Below are 24,349 nucleotides of genomic sequence, written 5' to 3' on the forward strand. Positions count from 1 at the left end.
TTTATTTTTATAGCATTTTTCAACCATTTAAATTTTTAAAATAAGCCTGGTTTTAAATTTATCATTTTAAAGTATTAGCTAAGTTAGAAAAGTTTAACTTTACGTTTTCTTAAGTTTAACAAAGCTAAATTAACTTTGGGGTTTTTTTGGCCGCACTGCGCAGCACGTGGAACTTCCCCCACCAGGGATTGAACCTGCGCCCCCTGCAGTGGAAGCGCGGAATCTTAACCACTAGACCAGTAGGGAAGTCCTGAGTTATTTTGGTTTTAACCCTCATTTTGTGGTGGGGAAACAAGCATTCCTGAACTATTTTTGTCAAGAAAAGGCACATCTTTTCTGAATGCGATGACAGTAGTGGGAAGCCAAATGTGACAATGGAAATAGTTTAGAGGATGAAGAACAATAAAGTGTGTTTTGCTCAGAAGCATGATCCCTTGTATACTGAGTTTGGCTTTTTTCGAAGTAATTAATGATGAAATGCTAAAACCACAACATCTTATTTTATAGATATTCAGGCTCATGAAGCCATCAACACTTAAGCACAAAACACAACAAAACATAAATAAGTTCAAGAGCAAAAAAAACCACTGAGAAAATAAATAAGAAATTATTGTCCATCTGTTGCCACTATCCATCTGCAGAACTTTTTCACCATCCCATACTGCCACTCCGTACTGATTAAGCAATAACTCCCCACTTTCTCCTCTTCCAGTCTCCAGTAACCATAGGTTTACTTTCTGTCTTTATAAATTTGACTATTTTAGGTACCTCATATAAGAGGAATCATACAGGGGCTTCCTTGGTGGCGCAGTGGTTAAGAATCTGCCTGCCAATGCCGGGGACGCAGGTTTGTGCCCCGGTCTGGGAAGATCCCACATGCCGCGGAGCGGCTGGGCCCGTGAGCCATGGCTGCTGAGCCTGCGCGTCCGGAGCCTGTGCTCCGCAACGGGAGAGGCCACAACAGTGAGAGGCCCATGTACCACAAAAACAATAAAAAAAGAGGACTCATACAATATTTACCCTTTTGTGTCTGGCTTATTTCACTTATCATGTCTTCAAGCTTCATTCATGTTGTATCAGAATTTCATTTTTTTAAAAGCTGAATAATCTGTTATGTGCATATACCACATTATGTTTATTCATTCATCTATTGATAGACATTTGGGTTGTTTTCACCTTTTGGCTATTGTGAGTATTGCTGGTATGAATGTGGGTATACAAACATCTGTTTGAGACCCTACTTTAAATTTCTTTGGGTATGTACCCTAAAGTGGAATTGCTGGATCATATGGTAATTATATGCTCAGTTTTCTGTGGAACTACCATAGTATTTTCTACAATGGCTGCACCATTTTATGTTCCCACCAGCAGTGCACGAAGGCTCCAATTTTTCCACATCCTTCCAACACTTACTGTTTTTTTGTTTTTGTTTTTGTTTTTAATAATAGCCATCCTAATGTGTGTGAGTGGTATCTCATTGTGGTTTTGATTTGCATTTCCCTAATGATTAGCGATGTTGATCATCTTTTTATGTACTTACTGGCCGTTTGTATATCTTCTTGGAAGAAACGTCTTTTCAAGTCCTTTGTCCATTTTTGAGTTGAGTTGTTTTTGTTGTTGTTGAGTTCTTTATATAGCCTTTTACCTTTTAATGTTCTTTTACTAGAGGTGTTGTTCACTTAACTTTTAAAGAAGTGGTTTATAGAATTGGTTGCAGGACCAACTCTCCTATCTGTGTACTGCAGGTATTAGCTATTCTAAATTCTGTTGAATTTTAATGTAGACATTGATTGGGTTTTGGCATGCTGCTCCACCAGCCTTCCAAAGATCAGGCTTAATTTCTTTTTTAAAAAAAGTTAATTAACTAATTTATTTATTTTTGGCTGCGTTGGGTCTTCGTTGCTGCGTGTGGGCTTTCTCTGGTTGCGGTGAGCGGGAGCTACTCTTCGTTGCAGTGCGCAGGCTTCTCATTGCGGTGGCTTCTCTTGTTGTGGAGCACAGGCTCTAGGCACGCGGGCTTCAGTAGTTGTGGCACGTGGGCTCAGTAGTTGTGGCTCGCGGGCTCTAGAGCGCAGGCTCAGTAGTTGTGGTGCACGGGCTTAGTTGCTCCACAGCATGTGGGATCTTCTTGGACCAGTTTTATATGTGGTGTATGATTTAATCCTCACAGCAAGATGGGTATTTGTGTCTGTATTTTTCAGATCAAGGAAAACTGTGGGATCAGAGTTAAATGAAGTAACCTGCTGAAAATATATAGTTAATAAATAGTTTACCAGTGTTGATACTTAGCCACAGCTTTCTTCAAGTCTATCAATTCATACACTGAACTAACCGTATAAAACCCATACTGTAGTCTTCTATCTGTGTTTCGAGAATATGTTCATAAGCATTTAATAGTTGTTAAAAATCTAGTTATTCCTATTTAGTTTCTTCCTTTAAATATTATCCAGGTATGACTGTAGAGGGCAAATTAGTCAAGTGATCCCCCCAAAGCTACTGTATGATTGTCTTATTACTCTCTTTTTAAAAAAGACCTAGAATTATATGAAAAACAACAACCCTGCTTCATCCCTGGCTTTTAAAAAGTATGTAAACACTGAGTTAAGGATTTTATTTACTTTAAGCCATTGTCCAATTCTTAACATAAATGTAAAATCCCACACACAACATATTTCTTTCAAAATAACTCCTGTGCTCCTGTCTCTAGCAGTTCTTAAGTATTTTGTTACCTAACTTGCACTAATTACGTAAATTTAGGTGTGACTAGCCATTTATGTCTAAATACACTAAACTCTAAGGGCAAATCAGCATAGAGTGGATTCTGTGGGGAAATGTATGTAGCCGACAGGAATTGATGGATTCTTTTGAGAAATGAAATTGCTTAGTCCAATGACTGGTACACACTTACCATTCAGGGAGTGTATGCTCTTTACCACCATTAGCACCAGGTTATTTAGGGTTATGTAGAAAGGTCACCGGGATGGCCATGTGGACGAGGGATTGAAAGCCCTCGCCTCTACGCAGCACAAAGGAAAACAGTTATATGGCTCTAGTTATATTCTTTTTTTTTCCTTTAAAAAAAAAACTGTTATTGAAATACAGTTGATTTACAGTATTACATTAGTTTCAGGTGTAGAGCAAAGTGATTCAATTATATATTGTGTGTGTCTGTATATATATATATATATTTTTTTCAGATTCTTTTCCCTTATAGGTTATTATAAGATATTGAGTAGAGTTCCCTGTGCTATACAATAGGTTCTTGTTGGTTATCTATTTTATATGTAGTCGTGTGTATGTTTTAACCCCAAACTCCTAGTTTATCCTTCCCTCACCCTTTCCCCTTCAGGAGCCATAAGTTTGTTTTCTATGTCTGTGAGTATATTTCTGTTTTGTAAAAATAAATTCATTTGTATCATTTTTTAAAATATTCTGCATATAAGCAATATCATATGGTATTTGTCTTTCTCTTTCTGACTTCACTTAGTATGATAATCTCTTGGTCCATCCATGTTGCTGTAAATGGCATTATTTCATTCTTTTTTATGTCTAGTTATATTCTGAGAGAGATTATGAGGACCTGAACTAGGGCAGTGGGAACAGAGAGAAGAAGTTGAATTTAAGAGCTCTTTAGGGCAAGACTTAGATTAGATCTGACAGAATTAGATTGATTAGATAGAAAGAGAGATTAGGATGAACCTGCTGTTTCTGGCTCGGGTGATTGGGTGGATGGTGTCGTCACTCATCTAGATGAGAACTGGAGTAGGATCAGGAGTTGTGGATTGGACATGCTGAGTTCTCCTTTGTATTAATACGGTATTGTGATGTATAAGGACCCCTTCCTGAGAAGGCTGGGCTGGGTGGAGGAAACTGAGCCTAAGGACTAAATCTATGTAAATAACCGAGGATATGCTAGAACCATTATTTTTCTCTTCTTTTTAAAAAAACTCTTTATTTTGGAGAATTTTAAATATAGAAGTAGATGATTCATATTATGAGCCTCCTACGTACCCAACTCTGAACTTCAGCAATAATGGTGTATCTTGTTTTGTATATATCCCTTCTGTATTATTTTATTTGTTTATTTTTTATTTTTGGCTGTGTCAGGTCTTAGTTGCGGCACGCAGGAACTTTTGTTGACGTGTGCGGGCTCTTCGTAGCAGAGCGTGGGTTTCTCTCTAGCTGTGGTGCACGGGCTCCAGAGCATGCGGGCTCAGTAGTTGCGGTGCACAGCTCTCTAGTTGTGGTGTGCAGGCTCCAGAGCGCATGGGCTCTGTAGTTGTGGTGCACGGGTTTAGTTGCCCCACAGCATGTGGGATCTTAGTTCCCTGACCAGGGATCGAACCCGCATCGCCTGCATTGGAAGATGGATTCTTAACCACTGGACCACCAGGGAAGTCCCTACCCCTTCTAAATTATTTTAAAGCAAATCCAGGACATCCTATCATCTTCATCATATCTCAGTATTTATTTCTAGAAAGACTCATTTTTAAACATATCATTATTATACCTAAGAAAATTAGCAGTAATTCCTTAATACCAAATATCTAGTAAGCATTCAGATTTCGAGTAGTTTCAAATGTCATGTTTTGTTTGTTTGCTTTTTTTAAATTTTGTGAAATAAAATACAGATACAGAAAATCACCAAAAAGCAAATGTATAACTAGAGTTACTTTAAGGCAAACACTCTTGTAACCGTCACCAAATGAGGAAGTAGAACCTCAGAAGCCCCTCCATATGCCCCATCCCCTCTTATCTCTCCCCTATAAATAACCATTACCCTGATTTTTATAGTTATCCCTTTCTTGCATGTTTGATTAGTTTTATCACCTAAATGTGCATCCTTTGGAACATTTTAGTCTTGCTCGTTAAAAACAAAAGTTGATTGTCTTTTATATATACCTCTGTCCCATTATTTTCCTATACTTTAGTTGTGGAAGGAGCTAGACCATTTGACCTATCAAATTTCCCACAGTCTAGATTTCGCTGGTTGCATACTCACGTGCATCTCAGTATATTTCTCTGTTCCCTGTATTTCTGTAGTTTGGCAGTAAGATTCAGAGGCTTTATTAGACTGACGTTTGATCCTTTGGCTAGAATATAGATAGTAGTGTGTTCTTCCGTTAAAAGGCACATAACATTTGATTATCTCTCTTTTTATGATGTGAACACCACTGATGCTTAATGCTTGTATCTGTTAATTCATGGTGTGTGGCTATTAGTGTTATTCTGTCACGTCTACTTCATTTACTACTGGCACTACTTTTATATGAAGACTCTTTCCCTCTTCTACTGTTTGTTTACCTGAAGGGACGGTTTATATAGGAAAGCAGAATAAAGCTTGATCCCTTCCCTTTACTGACCAATCTTCAAGATGATGAGTTTGTTTCTGTCTTCCTCAAAAGGTGAACAAGTCTTCCCTTTAAAAAATATCATTATAGGGACTTCCCTGGTGGTCCAGTGGTTAAGACTCTGTGCTCCCAATGCAGGGGGCACAGGTTCGACCCCTGATCGGGGAACTAAGATCCCACATGCCGCACAGTGTGGCCAAAACATAAAAAATAAAAATATCATTATAGGGCTTCCCTGGTGGCACAGTGGTTGAGAGCCCGCCTGCTGATGCAGGGGACACAGGTTCGTGCCCCGGTCCGGGAAGATCCCACATGCCACGGAGCGGCTGGGCCCATGAGCCATGGACGCTGCACCTGCGCGTCCGGAGCCTGTGCTCCACAACGGGAGAGGCCACGACAGTGAGAGACCCGCGTACCGCAAAAAAAAAAAAAAATCATTATAAACTCATGAATGTAAACGTATTTGATGGGTTTCATACAGTGCAATTATTATCACTATTGAAACTTAAATTGTCCCATCTTAGGTCTGTGGGAGCCTCTTCTATAATACTTGACTCATAAGTCCTTTTGATATGACCCTAGATGTCTTTGATAGCTTGTTTGTTATCTGGTGTGACAAGATGTTCCAAGTTCATCTTGTCCATTTCCTGCCCTGTACATGGACTCAGCCATTTCTCTAAGAAGCTCTGGTTTCCTTTAGGGTGAATTATATGTCAAGCTCCAGTTAGGGGCTAAGGATGCTCTCTGCTACTAGATTGGTCATATTTTCTAGTCCTTTTAAATGGAGAGAGCTAAGATACACACCCACAAAGATACAGTACTTCACGAGTTCGTATTGATATTTCCAATTCAAACCTTATTAAACTTCTTCTCCATTACATCCCAATCCTCTTTTTTCCATTCCAAGAATCTTGATCTTTAAGGATGTTGGGGATGAGATGTTAGAATTAATGTATATGGTAATTACTCATTGACTTTATCCCATATTACATGCTCAGTAGTCCCAAATAATAATACTAATATAACCATTAACATGATTATTGAAAACATTAAAACATTTTTTTACATATGCTCTCTCCATTCTCTTCCCATTTTTCTAATAGTCATACATAGTAGTCCCACAGTATTTGAGCATTTGCCTATTTAAATACTATACTGTCTGCCTCTTAGCCCTCATTTTGTCTCAGGTCTACAGGTAACTATACATAAATACTCACAAGGTCTTTATGTCAATGTTTCTTTAGTCATTTTGATTGTCTGAGTCAGTTATGCTGGATACAAAAATCCTTGGCTCATCCTTTCTTTCAGATGCTTAAATATACTAATTTTCTTCTAATGTAACAATTGGCTGTTGAAAAATAGGATACTCTCTTTTTCTAGATACCTAAAAGGTTCTTTTTCTTGGAAATACAGCAGTTTTACTAGAATGTTTTGGTGTTTGTCATTCTAGGTTGATAGTCTCTTTTTTCTTTTATTTCATGAACATTTTCTTGACTTACTCAGCATTTAGTATTTATTCTGTTCCCTTGCCTTGGTTTTTTTCTTCAGATACTCTTATTGTCTATATATCCTTTGCCTGCCTCCAATATGTCTAATTTTCTCTTGAATGTCACTTGTGGGCGTCATACGGGCTGGATTGTTGCAACCTCTTTAGTCTTTGTTGCAGCCCCTTGCAGTCAGCTGGTACTGAGAGGTCAAAACTCCTCATTTCAACTGCTGCTCTCAAATTGGCCTGTTGTGCTTTCTAGCAAATTCTTGTTGCCTATTTTGGGCTTAGCCTTTTCTGAGTTCCATTCAATGCAGCCTCATTGAATATTTCTTTTTCTGCCCACACTACTGTGTAGGCCTTTTGGCTATTGGTAGTTTGTATTCTGGCATTTGTTGAAGGTACTTTGTCATCTAGTTTTGTTGTACATGTTGTCAAGGGGTTCAGGTTTTGCTGCCTAGTCATTCCATCTGTTTCTTTTGTTTTGTTTTGTTTTGTTTTGTTTGCTATATGTGGGCCCCTCACTGTTGGGGCCTCTCCCGTCGCGGAGCACAGGCTCTGGACGCGCAGGCTCAGCGGCCATGGCTCACGGGCCCAGCCGCTCCGCGGCATGTGGGATCTTCCCGGACCAGGGCATGAACCCACGTCCCCTGCATCGGCAGGCGGACTCTCAACCACTGCGCCACCAGGGAAGCCCCGTTCCATCTGTTTTTATGTGGGGATTTGGAGAGTTTGAGAACTATGCTGCTATTGGTGTCTTCCCAGACTCCCCCATAACTGGGGTGTGTGTGTGTTTACAGTCTGTATGAATCAGAATTTAAATAAATTGATGTCTTTTATCATCTGTAGATTCCCCCTCTGTATGTCTCTCACTCTTTCACTCCTCTTTTCTCTTACAAATTATTAGTTGAAGAAACTACATTATATGTCCTGAAGAGAAATCCTAAAGATTTTGCTTATTGCCTCTCTCTGGTATAGTTTAACGTGTTCTTCTGTCCTCGGTATTTCCTTCAAACTGGTAGGTGGAGCTGGAGTCTTGAACAGATTCAGCTTCCATGATAGGTTGTACATTCAAAAAACAAACAAAAAACTGGGTGGGCCAACTCAAGGAAAGCAAACAATACAGAAACAGAAGCACTCCATTTGCAAAGTTGACATTGAAGAATAGGCAAATCCATAGAAACAGAAAATAGAAGAGTGGTTGCCAGGTACTGGGGGCAGGGAGGCTGAGGAATGACTGCTCATGGGCACAGAGTTTCCTCTTAGGATGAAGAAATTAGGTTGTGGTGATGGTTGCATAACTTTTGAAAACCACTGAATTGTATACTTTAAAAAGATGAAGTTCATGGTACGTGAATTGTATTTCAATAAAGCTGTTATCTCGTAAAAGGAAGTTAGATTTGAAAAGGAAGAGGGTTACCTAATTCTCTGAGACTGGTAGGAAGGAGAGTTGGCATGGGGACCCGTGCTGCTAAGTTTGTAAGTGACCTCTCCCACTAGCTGTAGACTAATATATTCAACTATTTGTTGAATATACCCATTTGGATGTTCTATAGGCATGTCAAACTCAACATCATTGCTGCCCGATAGAATGTAATACAAGCCACATGTAAGTTTTAATTTTCCAGCAGCCAATTTAAAAAGTAGATGGAAGTATGTGAAATTGATTTTATATCTTTTATTTAATCTAGTATATCTAAAATAATATATTTCAGCATGTAGTTAATATAAAAATTATACATGAGCTCTTTTACCTTCATTTCTCATGAAGGTCTTTGAAATGCAGTGTGTATTTCACACCGACAGCATACCCAATTCAGACTTGGCACATTCCAGGTGTTCAGTAGCCACATGTGGGTTACACCTAGAGTACTGGACAGTGCAGATGAGAAGGTTTAAAATGGAATTCATGAATTCATGCCTGTCTCCTGATCTCAGTAAATGGCCCCTCCTTTTGAGGGTCATCATCCTGTTTCTTCTTCCATACAATCCACATCAATCCATCATTTCGTTCCACTGATTTTTTTTTTTTTTTTTTTTGGCTGCGTTGGGTCTTTGTGGCTGTGCGTGAGCTTTCTCTAGTTGCGGCGAGCGGGGACTACTCTTTGTTGCGGTGCATGGGCTTCTCATTGCGGTGGCTTCTCTTGTTGTGGAGCACGGGCTCTAGGCACGCGGGCTTTAGTAGTTGTGCCTCCCGGGCTCAGTAGTTGCAGAGGGCGGGCTCTAGGGCGTGCGGGCTTCAGTAGTTTGGTGTGCAGGCTCAGTAGTTGTAGTGCACAGGCTTAGTTGCTCCACAGCATGTGGGATCTTCCCGGACCAGGGATCGAACCTGTGTCCCCTGCCTTGGCAGGCAGATTCTTAACCACTGCGCCACCAGGGAAGTCCTCCACTGCTTTTTATCTTTAACATTTTTGCAAATCCATCTCTTCTTATCCAGTCCTACCAGTTTCCTGAAATTCAGCATTGCTTGCCTGGGCCATTACAGTAGCCTCTCAACAGGTCTTCCTGTTTCTATTTCTGCCCTTCGTAAGTTACTCTGCTGCCAGAATCTCTGCCTCACTGATCATTTCACCAGGCCACTCCCCTACTCAGTACCACTTAGTAGCATCCCAGTATTTCAATAGTAGTCTGTGACCACAATGAGTACTGCACAGATGATTGGGAATGTGGGAAAAAGAAAGTAGACATCTGTCCTTATTCTTTTGAAAAGTACATTTAGCATCTATTTCTTAATGGACATAACACAGTAGAACATATAAATAACTTATAAATGAATATAATTATACTGATGGAATATGATAAAGTCTAGGTTCCTTTGCATCGCAAACTCCCCATTTCCCCTTTCCCTCCACCTCTGGCAGGCACCATTCTACTCCCCACTTCTGTGACTTAGACTATTTCAGATAGCTCATGTAAGTGGAATCATGCAATGTTTGTCCTTCTGTGACTGGCTTATTTCACTTAGCATGATGTCCTCCAGGTTCATCCATGTTGTCACATGTGGCAGGGTTATATTCTTTTTTAAGACTAAATAATATTCCAGTGTGTGTGTGTGTGTGTGTATACACACACACATACACACACACCCCACATTTTCTTTATCCATTCATCCATCTATGAGTTTTCCATATCTTGACTATTGTGAATAAAGCTGCAATGAACATGACCGATATATCTCTTTGAGATCCTGATTTCAATTCTTTTGGGTATATACCCAGAAATGGGATTGCTGGATTATATGGTAGTTCCATTTTTAATTTTTTGAGGAACCTCCATATTTTTTTTCCATAGCAACTGTACCATTTTTACATTCCCACCAACAATGTGCAAGTGTTCTATTGTAATTTCTCTACACTCTCACCAACACTTGTTATCTTTTTTTTTTTAATAATAGTCATCCTGACAGGTGTGAGATCATATGTCCTTGTGGTTTTGATTTGTGTTCCTCTTACGATTAGTGTTGTTGAACACCTTTTCATATACCTGTTGGCCATTTGTATGTTTTCTTTGGAGAAATGTCTATTCATGTCCTTTGCCTATTTTTTAATTGTGTTATTTGTTTTGCTATTGAGTTGTAGATGTTTCTTAGATATTTAAGATATTAACCACTTACCACATAAAGGGTTTGCAAATATTTTCTCCCATTCCATGGATTTCCTTTTCATTTTGTTGATTGTTTTCACTGATTCTTACTCCAGGAAAACTTCCTCCAGTTAGCCTACATATCCCTCTTCCCAATTCCCATAGAACATTGTGAATAACTCTGACTTGGCACTTACGTTATTATGTTAGAATTATCTGTCATTACATGTCTGTTTTGTCTCTCTTCTGGCCTCAAGACTCATTGAGGGAAAGGATTTTGCCTCTGTTATCATTTTTGTACTTCTAGTCCCTAATACAGTTCCTATTATATAATTGGTACTCAGATATTAGTAGAACTAAACTGCGCCCCTGAAATTTTAATGATTAAGTTATTAAAGGTTAGACCTAGGCATTAACCTAACTTAAGATAAACAACCAAAGATGTAGATTCGTTATTAATACCAATGACCTTTGATTGAAAATTGAGTAGATAACCGAACCTGAGAATAGTGCTACTTTTAATTTTAGGTGGGAAAAAAAAAAGCTGTAGCATACATAGAATACAAAATGATAAGTATTGAGAATATAAACTCTGTAAGTGCAGAGTTTTTGTCTGTTGTTTTCACGGATCTTCTCCCAATGTGTAAAACAGTACCTGGCACATAATAGTAAGTAACTGGTCAGTAAATATTTATTGAATAAATGAGTGGGCATAGAAAAGCACTCTAGCTTTACACTTTATTAGGCTTTTAAGGCAAAAATTAAGTTTAAAACATTTCCTTATCTCTAATTCAATGTAAAATTTATCAAATTCCTGTCTTCTCACATTATTTTATGTTTTGTAAAGGAAATCTCTAATAAGTATAATGGAGTATAATTTTTTTTTCTCTTTTAGCAAACGAAGCAAAAAAGGAGATAAAAATGGAAAGGGCTTGAGACATTTTTCAATGAAAGTGTGTGAGAAAGTTCAGCGGAAAGGTACAACATCATATAATGAAGTAGCTGATGAGCTGGTGTCCGAGTTCACCAATTCAAATAACCATTTGGCAGCTGATTCGGTAGGTAGATCATGCACTTGACATTGACTGTGATGAGTGATACAGCAGTGTACCTCTATGGGTTGTCTGTGTCAATTCGAGGATTCAGACAAGCTAGGGAATCCCCAACTCCTCCTTTACTTGAGGGTTTCATATTGTCTGTTGGGGAATTTTGTTGTTTTGATTTTTTGTTGTTTTGTCTTAGAAAGAATTCTTTTACTATTTATTTAAACATAAAGATGGACAAGTATTTTTTAAATGTCTTTGGGGGTTATTGAAGAAACGTACTTTTTAAAAATATGCTTTTTATATTTGAATGACTTCAGATACATTTCTGAACCTTTTAGAGTTTCTTCCATGTCTAAGTCAATAAGAAAATTTTATCTCATTTTTAATTAAAAAAATACTACATGAACATGTTTATAAAAATTCACTTGTACCGAAGAGTATGTAATAAAAAATACCTCTCTTCTACCACAGACCCTAATCTGCCTCCCCAAAGGCACTATTCACTATTACCAGATTCCTGAGTAGCATTCCAGACATTCTTTATGCATATATATAATAAAATTTATTTCTTTTATTATTGTAAACACAAATGTGATGATGCTTTTGTATGCTTCATTTTATTTTATTCATTTATTTTTTTAAATTTATTTATTTATTTTTGGTTGCGTTGGGTCTTCGTTGCTGTCCATGGGCTTTCTCTAGTTGTGAGCGGGAGCTACTCTTCGTTGCAGTGCGCGGGCTTCTCATTGCGGTGGCTTCTCTTGTTGTGGAGCACGGGCTCTAGGCGCGTGGGCTTCAGTAGTTGTGGCACAGGGGCTCAGTCGTTGTGGCGCACAGGCTTAGTTGCTCCACGGCATGTGGGATCTTCCCAGACCAGGGCTCGAACCTGTGTCCCCTGCATTGGCAGGCGGATTCTTAACCACTGCGCCACCAGGAAAGCCTGCGTGCTTCATTTTTAATTTTATTTTCTTAACAATATTTATCTTAGAGCCTCTTTTTTAGCACGTATAAATCATTCTCACTTTTTAAAAATGGAGATAAAATTACATGCAGGGAGGGCAATACACATGTCTTAAGTGTAGAGTTAGATCGTTTTTTCCTTATCTATTGTGGACTGATTTACATACAATAAGATGTGTTCGTTTCAAGTGTAAACTTCAGTGAGTTTTGACAGTTGTATGTACCTGTGTCATCACCACCATAATCAAGACACAGGACACTTACATCACCCCCGAAAGGCTCTTCCTGCCTTTGTCATCCATCCCTCCCTCTCCCTCTGTCCCCAGGCAACTGCTGATATGCTTTTTATCATTATAAATCAGTTTGCATTTTATTTAAATGTAGTCATACTACATGTTTTCCACAACAGTATTAAGTAATGGTAGTAACTGTGGTCATATTGAGTCTTTACTTCTTGACGTTAGTGGAAATATTTGTAGTTTGCAACCTTAATTATGATAAAGGTTTTATTTTGAGATGATAGTAACCATAACAATTTTTAAATGAATGTTTATTTCTTTTTTCTTAATTAAAACAATTAGGAATGGATGCTGAATTTAATCAAATTCTGGATAGTTTCCTGAAATTTTAGGATTTTTACACTGGTATTAATGAATGAGATTGGTGAGGGTTTTTTCTACTTTTGTTTTTACCATCTTTGCTGTTTTTTTAATAACTTGTTCCCCTTTATTCTGCAGTTCACATATGAGTCCCAGACTGGTTTCTCTTCTGTCTTTGTGATTCTTTCAGTGTGTTTGTCAACACAGACATTTCTCCCAGTAGCATATGCAGTTTGATCCGTATCCAGTGAGTACACGCAGGCCTTCAAAGTTCCTGGTTCTCCAGCATCAGAACCTGGGTCCTCCTTTTTGACTGCACCCATGTCTGTCTGTGCTGGGACTCTGCCGCCTTGGTCCCGTCACCGCTGAGGTATCCTTAGGCCAGGAACGCCAAACACATTAACGTGCCAAGTCTGAATAAATACGGGAATTACTTCAATCTTAGCGTTGAGAGTAGGGAAGCAGACTGTGTCTGAGTTCTGTTACAAAGAATGCTCTACTTGGTTAGCAACGTCTGCCTTGACTACACTCACTAGACATGTCGGGAATGGAGTATTGGGAGAAGAGGCTACGAGCTGGCCCAGATTCAGAAAGGGACAAGGGGTATATTCCGTCCTCGCCTTAGGTGGTGGTTCTGCTGCCCAGGCTGCCTTGTCTTCACTGGCCAGGTGGCTGGGGAGGCCGACTGAAGGCCACGAAGCTTCAAACAGCTTCCCCAGGCTCTTGGTGGAAGAGCAGAAGGCCCAAGCTAGAGGGAGCTTGGCAGGGCAGCCCATGCAGGGCCCTAAAGGGGTGTACGTGCTGCAGGCTACCCTGGCATTAGCTCCTTATCCTCTGGAGTCAGCCTCATGCAGGCAAAGGCAGCTGGATGGCTGTCAAAGAGGTAGATGCAGCGCAGGGGTGGAAACACTTTTCCATGGCACTTACCCAGGAATAACCGTAATCTCTGCATAAACTTTCAAAAATCCCCATTCCAAACTGAGATGGTTGACCTCCTATGTGCTACCAAGAAATCCAAATAGAATAAAAGGACAGTCTTACTTTAATCAAGTCCGGAGTGAAGACACACTGCTTTGAAAAGCGCTGTCTCAGCAGAAGACACAAGGGTGTGTGTAAAAGAATGTTTCTGGAAAATACCAAAGGCACCAAACATAACCCCAGCTTTGCCCTCTGCTTTCCTTCCGTGCCACTCCATACCCTGGGGCAGGGCAGCTACTTTTCCCAGCTGACTCCAGGCATGTCGTAGTGCTCCGTGAGTGTGTCCAGGTCTCTGTTGAGTCCTGTGCTCTCGGTTTGTGGGTTTTGGATGCTTTCTTCAGGATCCTCTCCATTTGCTGCATCTCCTCCAAGGCCACCTGGGCCGGGGTCCACTTTTCCAGGCCGCACCTCCTCTCCTTGTTCTTTATGCTCATTCCCATCGCTTCCAGGCGTTTTGCCTTGTCTTTATCCTTTTTCTTCTTCTGCTTGGTCATGCTGAGCTCTGCGACACCTTTCAGCTTCAAGGGCCCCTTTTGGACCTGCTCGCAGGCCTCCATGGTGCCCGTCTGCAGTTCAGTACCATCTTGGCAATTTTGATTAGTAGTGTTATGCTGGCTTTATAAAATGAATTTAGAGGTTTTCTCTTTCTCTTTACTCCATCACAGATTTAATGGCATTGGATATCTAGTTCTGGTCCCTGAAATTTTATAGAAATCACCTGAGATACCATCTAGGCCTGGTGATTTGGTGGGGGGTAGAGTTTAGATAGCTTTTTCGATTTCTTTTTTGGTAATTAGTCTGTTTACAATTGCTTTCTCCATTAAGAGTCAGTTTGGTATTTTATGTTTTCTTAGAATATCCTCCATTTCATCCATGCTCTCAAAATTATTTGCAATTATATTTCCAAAATAAAAAAAACCCAAACATCTCTTAGATTTGTTTGTATTGACCACCTGTTTTGCAGTTGATTTCTGTTTTTAATCTGTACTTAATAGTCTGTTCTCTTTCCCAAAGTTATTTTGTTATTTCTCTACCCTGCAGACTGTGATGTATACTTTATTTACTTTTATTATCTTTGTTTAGTAATGAAAGTCTTTATGGCTGTGACTTTTCCATTTATTTATGTATGTATGTATGTGGCTGCATTGGGTCTTAGTTGTGGCACGCGGGATCTTCATTGTGGCATGTGGGGTCTTTTGTTGCGGTGCACGGGCTCTTCATTGTGGCATGCTGGCTTCTCTCTAGTTGTGGCACGCAGGCTCCAGAGTGCATGGGCTCAGTAGTTGCGGTGTGCAGACTTAGTTGCCCTGCGGCATGTGGGATCTTCGTTCCCTGACCAGGGATCGAACCCTGCATCCTCTGCATTGGGAGGCTGATTCTTAACTACTGGACCACCAGGGAAGTCCCGACTTTTCCTCTTGTGCATGGCTTTAGCCATATCCCATTGATTCCCATATGTTATTCTTTAGATATTCTATAACTTTGGTTTTACTTTCCTCTTTGACCTAAGAATTGCATTAGAAAAGTTTCTTATAGTTCCAGGTGGTAGGAATTTTTGTTCATTGTCATGAATTTTTACCTTTATTACCTATGATCAGAAATTGTGAGTTGAACTTTTTCATTTTTGGGGGGATTGCTTTGAGATTTTTCTTGTGAGCCATTATGTGGTGATGTCTTTTTCGTTTAATTTCCCTGGGCACTTGAAAAAAAAAAGTATATGACATTCTGATTTTCAGTGAGCTTCAGAGTTCTCTAAATGGTCCCCCAGCCCCTGTGTGACCTGGCCTAGCATTACCTCTCATCTACTATCCACTCCCTCAGTTACTACACTCCAGCCACACATTTCGTGGATATGCTCCTAATCAAGCCATTGCACTTGCTGTTTCCTTTGCCTGGAATACTCTTTGCTAGGGATCCATATGGTTTCTCTCTCCTCTCCACCGAATCTTCACTCAGCTGTCACTACAATGAGGCATTTCTTCCTAGCACTTCTCAACATCTAACATACATACATTTTTACTAACTACCCACCCCACTCCCGAATATAAGCAAGGGTTGGAGTTTTTTTCTGTTTATTCACTGCTTTGTTTTTTTTTTTCTGATAATTTGGAAGGTTTGTAGTCTGTAGTTCTTTAAATTTTTTTTTTTACAACTTTAAGTAACTTCAGAATTTTATTTCTTAAGTTATCACCTATAGACCAGTATCTGTTGATTATGGAGGGAAAAATAAATCAATATGCCTATTATTTACTCCCATCTCCCAGTTTTCCCCTCTACCACAGGATTCAGATTGAATATATTAGTGGCAGTTGTTAAAAGAATATTATTATTATTGTTGTTTTTATGACTTTAAATGAATATATTGTGCCCAAATTGTTACTTAGTTCATCTGCTTTGAATTCATGCCCCTTCCAATATCAAAGAGGAGGAAATCAGCAGACTTCCTTTGCTGCCTCCTTCTGATATTTGTTGTTTTATTATCATTATTTCTACAGTGTCAGGATTTCTAATGTTTACATTCGGTTCTATAACTTAAGTCTCCCATTTATTTAAGTTTAGTTCTATATTTAAATTGATTCAGTGCTCCACCATCCTTTATTTTCATGGATTGATTGGATTTGGTTCATAGGACCCACCTGTGCACAGTGAGATAAGGGGCTTTTCCACAATGTAAGTTAACACAGTTTCCTTCACTAAGGAAGTCTTGCTAACCGCCCCCCCCCCCAAAAAAAGTCAGCTGAACTAAAGAGTGTGTGTAGTGATCTGTGTAATTATATTTTGGTGCAAGTTCACTATTTTCATTGTATTTTAGTAATAGTTCGCAGATCAGCACTAGTGCATGGACCGCATTTTGAGAAGCACTGTTTACTAGAGCTTATAACATGGATCCTTGACTTTTCAAAGTCTGATATCCTCCTAGGCACTGCAAGGCCTTAGCCACTTTAACTTCATTACGCCTTTCTCATATATATACTATTATTGTCATGTATATTAGTTCTATATCTATTCTAGACTCTACAAGATATTATGTTTTATACAGTGAGTATTGAGATTTACCTTTAGAGTTGGTCTTCACTCCATCCTACATCTCCAAGCTCCCATCTTAGATTATCTTTCTTTTACCTAAGGAAGGCCCTTTAGTATTGTTTAATTTAGATCTGTTGGTAACATAATCTTTATTTTTAAGATTGTTTTATGTTTTAGATGGCTTGAAAGTATCTAGTTCATCTTTACTTTTGAAGGATGCTTTCACTGGGTGTACAGTTCTTTCAGGTCTTTGAAGATATTATAATAATATGAATTGAATATTCTAATATCCTGTGACTGTATCTTAACCTTTAAAATTTATCACTCAATAAAAATATTTTTTAGCAGGCTTATGACCAGAAGAACATTAGGCGAAGAGTTTATGATGCTTTAAATGTGCTAATGGCAATGAACATAATTTCAAAGGAAAAAAAAGAAATCAAGTGGATCGGCTTGCCTACCAATTCTGCTCAGGAATGTCAAAACCTGGAGGTAAGTGAGGAAAATCTTTACAGATAGTAGTTTGCTTTCTTTTACATCAGAGACATTTTAATTTAGAGATATAATCACATAGTATTAAAATATTCCTAATTGTTCGTTCATGTATACTGTGCCCCCTTTTTTTAGCAGATTCTTCTATGTAGAATTTTAGAACTGGAAGGAGATTTAGAGAGGTCTAGTCTGACTCATGTCCTGATGAAACCGAGGGACAGAGAAATTAAATGACTTGATTTTTACTGTTTTTTGGAGATCTTTATTTTATTCTAATTTCATTCTGAGCACTCTACTAATAAATGTTTGGTGACTCGTGTGATAGAAATGCTATCTTATTTGATGAAATGTTTGCTGTATCCATCCAAAAAAATGGATCAAGTTGGCTGTTTATTTCTTGTATTTAACCTTTGACTCTAGAATCAGTGGCAACAGAATGGTATGGTGTTTCATTTGAATCCTTATTGGAATGTTCAGCTTACACGAATTTGTGGATGATGTATGCCAAAACATTGTTTATTCTGTTAAGTTTAATCATTAGACAAAATCTTTCCTAAGTGAGCATGTGTCCTGACATACTATTTCTAAATTGATTTGACATAATTTTACTGTCATGGCCATTAAAGGTAATAGACCAAGGCTGACTACAGCTTTAGAGGTGAATATGGTTGACTTTGTGCGATTTTTTTGTCCCTTTTTCCCTCCAGCAAATCAAAAAAATTTGGTATTATTACACTTGTGGATGGAGGGAGAAACCAGGCAGTCATCAGAAGTTCTAGAATAATGTTCTTCATGTGCTACGGTGGATATGTCCTTTTCTCTCCTCCTGATAGAGTGAAATTTGAGGGTTATATTAATTACCAGTAAGATTAAGCCAATAACAAAAACTCAGTAAGCAGTAATCTATTAGCATCTACCATGTGCTTAAACAAAGATTATATGAGACAAAATCTCTGACCCCAAGGAACTTTCATACTAATTGAGGAGAGCAGAAATGTAGAAGGAGTTAACCAGAAATGTGATGACTCCTGTGAAAGAAGTATGTACAGATTCTCTGGAAAGGGAGATAAGGGAGGGCTTTAACCAAGAAAAAGAAATCCCTGTGCTCAGTCCTGAGGGAGGGTAGGAGTTTGCCAAGTGGTTTAGGGCAGGGAGGGCTCTCCAGCCAGAGGCACCGCCTGGGCTGAGGCCGGCTGAAGAGGGCGTGCCCGCAGTGGGTGTGGCCAGGGTACAGGCGAGGAGAGAGGGCATAGGTTTCTGAGTGCTAAAGCAGTAGGGACCTGATCCTATAAACAGCCGAAGCTGCTGGAGAATGATAAGGAAGAGGGCTGAGGGCGTGTGTTCTCAAGGGTCACTCTACTAGTGGGTTGGAAGTTGAACTGACAGGAAGATGAGGAGGGAACATGAGGGCGGCTGGGTCGGAGAGGGGCTGAGCTCTGGCTGCGGCAGTAAGGCTGCAGAAGTGTTTTAGAGGCAGCGTCAGTACAGCTTGGGCTGGCTGGGTGCAGAGCATGAGGGGCAGATGGGGGCTGCCCTGTCACAGCTTCAGACACAGGGGGAAGCCCCTGCAGCGTGTTTTCAAATGGGAGAGAGCACAGATTTTACAGTGGGTCTTCAGTGCTTTAGGACTCAAGTGTGGTAGTGGTTCGAAGGCACCATGAGAGAAACTCTCGGTGCGGACTAGATGGGGAGCAAACAAGAAAGACGCTGCTTAGTTCCCTGGCGGTCCAGTGGTCAGGACTCGGCGCTCTCACTGCTGTGGTCCCGGCTTCCATCCCTGGCTGGGGAACTAAGATCCTGCAAGCCACGCAGCCAAAACAAACAAACAAACAAAACATATTTATGGGACTTCCCTGGTGGTCCAGCGGTTAAGACTTTGTGCTTCTGGTTGGGGAACTAAGATCCTGCATGCTGCAAGGCGCAGCCCTCCCCCCCACCAAAAAAGAAAAAGAAATACACTGCTGGAGTAGATAAGAAAAATGTCTTATTAGATGTCATTGGCTTTTGCCCCAAAACACAGTGAGGAATTCATCTACGGGAACTTCAGACCCCAATATATGTTTTCTAGGTAGCTGTGAGAGTGAGGAAAATAATAGTTATTTGAAGCTGGGAAATTTGTCCCATAAGCATGTTTCTTACAACAAGTAGGGATTTCGCGTTGAATATGTAGCCTCTCTGTATTAGCAGCTGTGCCTGTTTAAAAGGCAGTTAAACGGAGATCTTAAATGATATCTTACCTCATTCTTGGCGGTTCATAGAGCAAAGGAATTAATAATAGGGTCTCTGAAACCAGGTGGCTTAGGTTCAAATCCTGGCTCTTGCCACTCACCAGCTGTGTGACCTTGGGCAGTTACTTAACCCTCTCTGTGCCTCCATTTCCTTACTGCAGAAGGGTAACAGCAATGCTTACCTCTAGGGTTTTGTGAAGACGAATTAAGAGAACATGTGTCCAGGGCTCAGCTGAGTGCTGGCAAGTAGAGTAGGTATTCACCACGTGTTAGCTGTTACTCTGATAAGCACCTCTGTGATAAATAGCAACAGGTACTGCAGAGCAAGTGTTCACTCAGGGAATGGTTGTCGTTATGATGGCAGTTGCCACAGTTCTGCTGTCTTGCCTGCCTGCTCACCCAGACCCAGAAGGTGTGATTTGCCTTTATTGATGTTCGTAGTTAAGATGGGTTGAGTGTCTCTAAGGAAAATTCTCGATATCTTAGAACTGGGACCTGAAAAGCGAGCAGTACTTTCTACTCTGCATATGTTCATGCTGTTTTGTAACCTGTGTTTTAAAGATCGAGAAGCAGAGGCGGATAGAACGGATAAAGCAGAAGCGGGCCCAGCTTCAGGAACTTCTCCTGCAGGTAAAGAAGCGGGGGGGTGTTTCATTACCTTCTCTGCCTGTATCCTGCCTCTCCCCTTCCTTGCTTCGCGTCAGCGTTTTCTGCTTTGGGTGCCTTTGAGTATCTGGTGGGGCCTTGCTAGGGCAGCCTCTGCCACGCCCGAGCTCATCACCGTGCTCCCCGACATCAGAGGGCCTCACAGCAGCTCTGACGTGGAACATATTATGCAACAGTTTACTTTTGACTCTTACCCTTACTCTGAACAGAAATTATTTTAGCCCTTATTTGGAACATCAAGGAGTAAGGCTAGTTAAATTTTAGGCGCTTTGAGTAAAATAATCTAATCCACCTGTAATACTTATTATCTGTAAGTGACATTATAACATAATAAGCTTTGTAGAAATACCAAAACTTAAAATGCATTTCTGTTTAGGAAAATGAAATTTTATAGTGTAATGAGGATCCCTGTATTTATGCTTTTTTTTGATAACTGTCTAGAATCTGGGTAATTAAAAAAAATATCGTAGAGGCCTTGTATAAAATCATGTGAGGTAAAATCACAGGGTAGATGGACCTTTTTTTTTCTATTTTTGGTAATTGGCAGTTGGTGTAAAAATTCACTTTGAGCAGAACAGTGTATCATTTTCAGTCCAATCAGAAAAACTTTGTAAAATGAGCCAACGAGTCTTTATACTTTTGTTTTTAATCAGCAAATTATCTTTATATGAAAAGCTTTCAACCAATCATGAAATCCATGTGGATTTGAACAACCATAGGTCCTATTTCATTTTTGGTGTAATCTACTTTTAAGAAATAAAGGAAGCAATAAATTACCAAATAATTGTAACATTTTTTTTTTTCTCCTAAAATACTCACTTTGTCTCATGGACAGAATAGGTTAAGTATTCCTACATGTTCCACATTTTTGTTTTTCACTTTCTAGACGTGTGTGTCTTTTTCTTTGTTCGTTTGTTTTTCACATTTTACGTACACATCAGAGAGGAAGGAGGAGACCGCTAGCCCTTCCACAGCTGTGCGTGGTCTGGGGAGGAAGGAGGGGAGGAAGCGGGGCAGGGGAGCAGCAGCAGACGGACGGGACAGGCTCCCGCGACACAGGCGGCCCCGCCATCATGTTCCCTCCTCATTAGGCACCGCCTTCTTGCTGCTCTGTGTCTGCAGCTCACACTGGCCCCTGTTGGCGGGGGGGGGGGGGGGGGGGCAGGCATCTTACGTATTTTTCATACTGGATTTCCAAAGTAGGCTTTGTTGGAAGAGAGCATGCTGCAGCTTAAAAGAAAAACAAAACTTGGAAGCTGACAGTTTATTCCCGTGCTGCTCCCCGTACGGCTCTGCCTGCTGAGAGACCTGGCCTGCCTTGCCGCCACCCTCCCCGGCTGCCTCTCTGTCGTCCCTGTCCCTGCGGTACCTGCAGCATTTCCCTCCCAACTCACAGACCCTGAAACCCTGTGCTGGGCCTTCCTCACATTTCCTCAAAACCCTCAGGGAACATTTTGGAGCTTGATTTTTGGCATATGTTATTATAAAAACCTGTTTATCGGTATGCCTGTAATTATGTTTATCAGAAAGACTTGCGCTGGGCAGAATCGCCCTCATGTATGTGGGGCTTTCCCATCCCTAGATGGCCAGCACAGAGGATGAACTGGAATATGTTTTCCCCTGTTTATCTTTATACAACGAACATTGCTTTTTTTTTTTTTAAAGTCCTGAGTTTCTGTTCCTCTAGTGTCTCTCAAATGTTTATGGAAGATTTCAACCCAGGCACAACGTAGCTGTCAACATTTATAAAAGCAAGTCTCTCTAAACATTAAAGTGAAACCCCAAGTGTAACTTCTAATCTTCTGGTAGACATACAGCTTATTTCTTCCTCGTAAAATTAAGCAAGTTGTCCCTAAACAGGAAAAATTTGCCTCGCTGCGGCTAAGCTAGCTTAATTTTTTTTAACAAGTGAAGGTCACAGCTACTGACATCACATGACCCAGGTCACTTTTACTTACATGGCACCGCTTCTCTCTCGTCCTTGGTGAGGTGGGAGAGGAATGGTGTGAGTAGGTTCTGCCCACAGATAATCTAGATGCCCTACTTTTGTCTGTATCCTTGTCCCTTCCAGCCAGTAAATCTTTTCCAGAGCTACTAATGCAGGGCAAAATGAATGTCTGAATACACCTGAAGCTGCTTAGCCTCTGAAATAGATGTTAATGAGCCTGGAAAAGAACAAAAGGCTGAAGGAAATCAAAGGGCCACAAATAAGGAAATCAGTCCAGAACAAATGGGAAATGATTTTTCTTTTTACTATCCAAATAACATTATATCTGTATTCACAGTGCTTTGCACAAGAAAAATCTTTGATGCTATTAAATGTACACAGTATTTAACAATGAATCATACATATATAAGAACTTTTACTTACCGCTGTTTATATTCCCCCCTCTACCAAGGCCCTCCCACGGCACTAGGACCACAAAGCTAGGAAAAGTATGGGGGTGTCTCCGAGATGCTTTTTCTAGAAGAGTAAGGAAGCTAGGCAGAAGTATTCAAACATAAAATTCTTTTTCCCAGTTTTACAGTTTCAGCATTGAATATAAAATAGCCTTCGTTCGTTGGCAGCAGAAAAGAACAAATTAATAAGTATGATTTAAGCCATGTTTGGTAATGAACGGTGTTGACAGTGACGATTCTGGACACACGGTCAGGGCTAGAATGAGCTGGTTTCCCTTCTGTTCTGTGCATTTTAAAAGAGTAAATGTTTACTTTCTAGGGAGATAGCGCCCAGCCATTTGAAGATGACAGTCATCTTAATCAAGCTTCAGTTAAGACCCAGGACCTAACATAAACACTCGTAGGATAAGGTTGCTAAAACATAGAAAATAATTTAAATGCATCACTACTGGGTGAGAAGAGGGAACACGCTGATGGAAGGGTTGAAAGGCTGTGACTTCAGGAGCTTTTTAAACCAGTATCTGTTCCACAAGTAGATGAAAGACTCCGGCTGCGTAAGGTCTTTCTAGCTGTGGAATTCTGAGATACGTTTGCCTTATTTAAAGGGGGGTGGGGGGCTTCCCTCGTGGCACAGTGGTTGAGAATCCACCTGCCAATGCAGGGGACACGGGTCCGATCCCTGGTCTGGGAAGATCCCACATGCCGCAGAGCAAATAAGCCTGTGCGCCACAACTACTGAGCCTGTGCTCTAGAGCCCGCGAGCCACAACTACTGAGCCCACGTGCCGCAACTACTGAAGCCCGTGCGCCTAGAGCCCGTGCTCTGCAACAAGAGAAACCACCGCAGTGAGAAGCCCACGCACTGCAACGAAGACCCAACACAGCCAAAAATAAATAAAATAAAATAAATTTAAATAAATAAATAAAAGGGGGTGGTAGGGTCTCTGACTTTTGATTAATGGTTGTAACTAAAAGTAGCAGCAAAATTCATTGTAAAGATTCAGGCCTTATATACCTTATAATCAATGCTAAGCCTCAGTTCCCTTATCTGGAAGATGTTAGGTGGGGAGGGGCTTGGGCCACATTCCAAACTGTGCCCTAAAGATGCTTAGAAGTTCTGTGAAGGAACCTAAGTGGTGAATGAGGGCAGAGCTGGCGGGGCTCAGGACTCAGCCCCAGTGCAGCCAACCAGAGCAAGGATGCTTTCATCTGTTTTACAAACAGTGGGTGTCCCAGAAGATTTCACTTGAAGAAAGCATTCTGTGGCTTTATAAAGTTTGCATATTTCTGGGCTAGACAATCTAAGGGGCATATTTAACCCTAGACTCTCAGGAGTCTGTGTTAGATAAACAGAAAACAAGTCCTTTGCTGTGTCACTCTAAGAAGAGTTGCAGGTGCCACTGGCTCTCCCAGATGTGTAAGATCCTGTTTCTATGCTTGATGGAAACCATGGGCCCCATTTTTTTGTATTAGGATATGTTAGATACCATTTAAATGTGTATTTTTTCCCTCGAAATATATTTATTGAGTTGGAT

General features: G+C 40.3%; 1 protein-coding gene and 1 pseudogene across 7 annotated transcripts in view; one reads left to right on the plus strand and one right to left on the minus strand.

Annotated features, from left to right (window-relative positions):
• TFDP2 (transcription factor Dp-2) overlaps nt 1-24,349 on the plus strand; it is a 175,004-nt gene that overhangs the window by 136,913 nt on the left and 13,742 nt on the right. For 5 of the 7 annotated variants that reach the window (XM_060099580.1, XM_060099582.1, XM_060099583.1 and 2 more), the window contains 3 exons: nt 11,315-11,477; nt 17,375-17,521; nt 20,311-20,379. In XM_060099580.1, coding sequence (XP_059955563.1) covers nt 11,315-11,477; nt 17,375-17,521; nt 20,311-20,379 — 379 coding nt within the window. The remainder of the gene's footprint in view (nt 1-11,314; nt 11,478-17,374; nt 17,522-20,310; nt 20,380-24,349) is intronic. The other 2 variants (XM_060099581.1, XM_060099579.1) reach the window with 1 other exon arrangement.
• LOC132491351 (protein FAM32A-like) lies at nt 14,237-14,559 on the minus strand (annotated as a pseudogene).

Source organism: Mesoplodon densirostris, chromosome 5 (genome assembly GCF_025265405.1).
Source record: "Mesoplodon densirostris isolate mMesDen1 chromosome 5, mMesDen1 primary haplotype, whole genome shotgun sequence".
Taxonomy (NCBI): domain Eukaryota; kingdom Metazoa; phylum Chordata; class Mammalia; order Artiodactyla; family Ziphiidae; genus Mesoplodon; species Mesoplodon densirostris.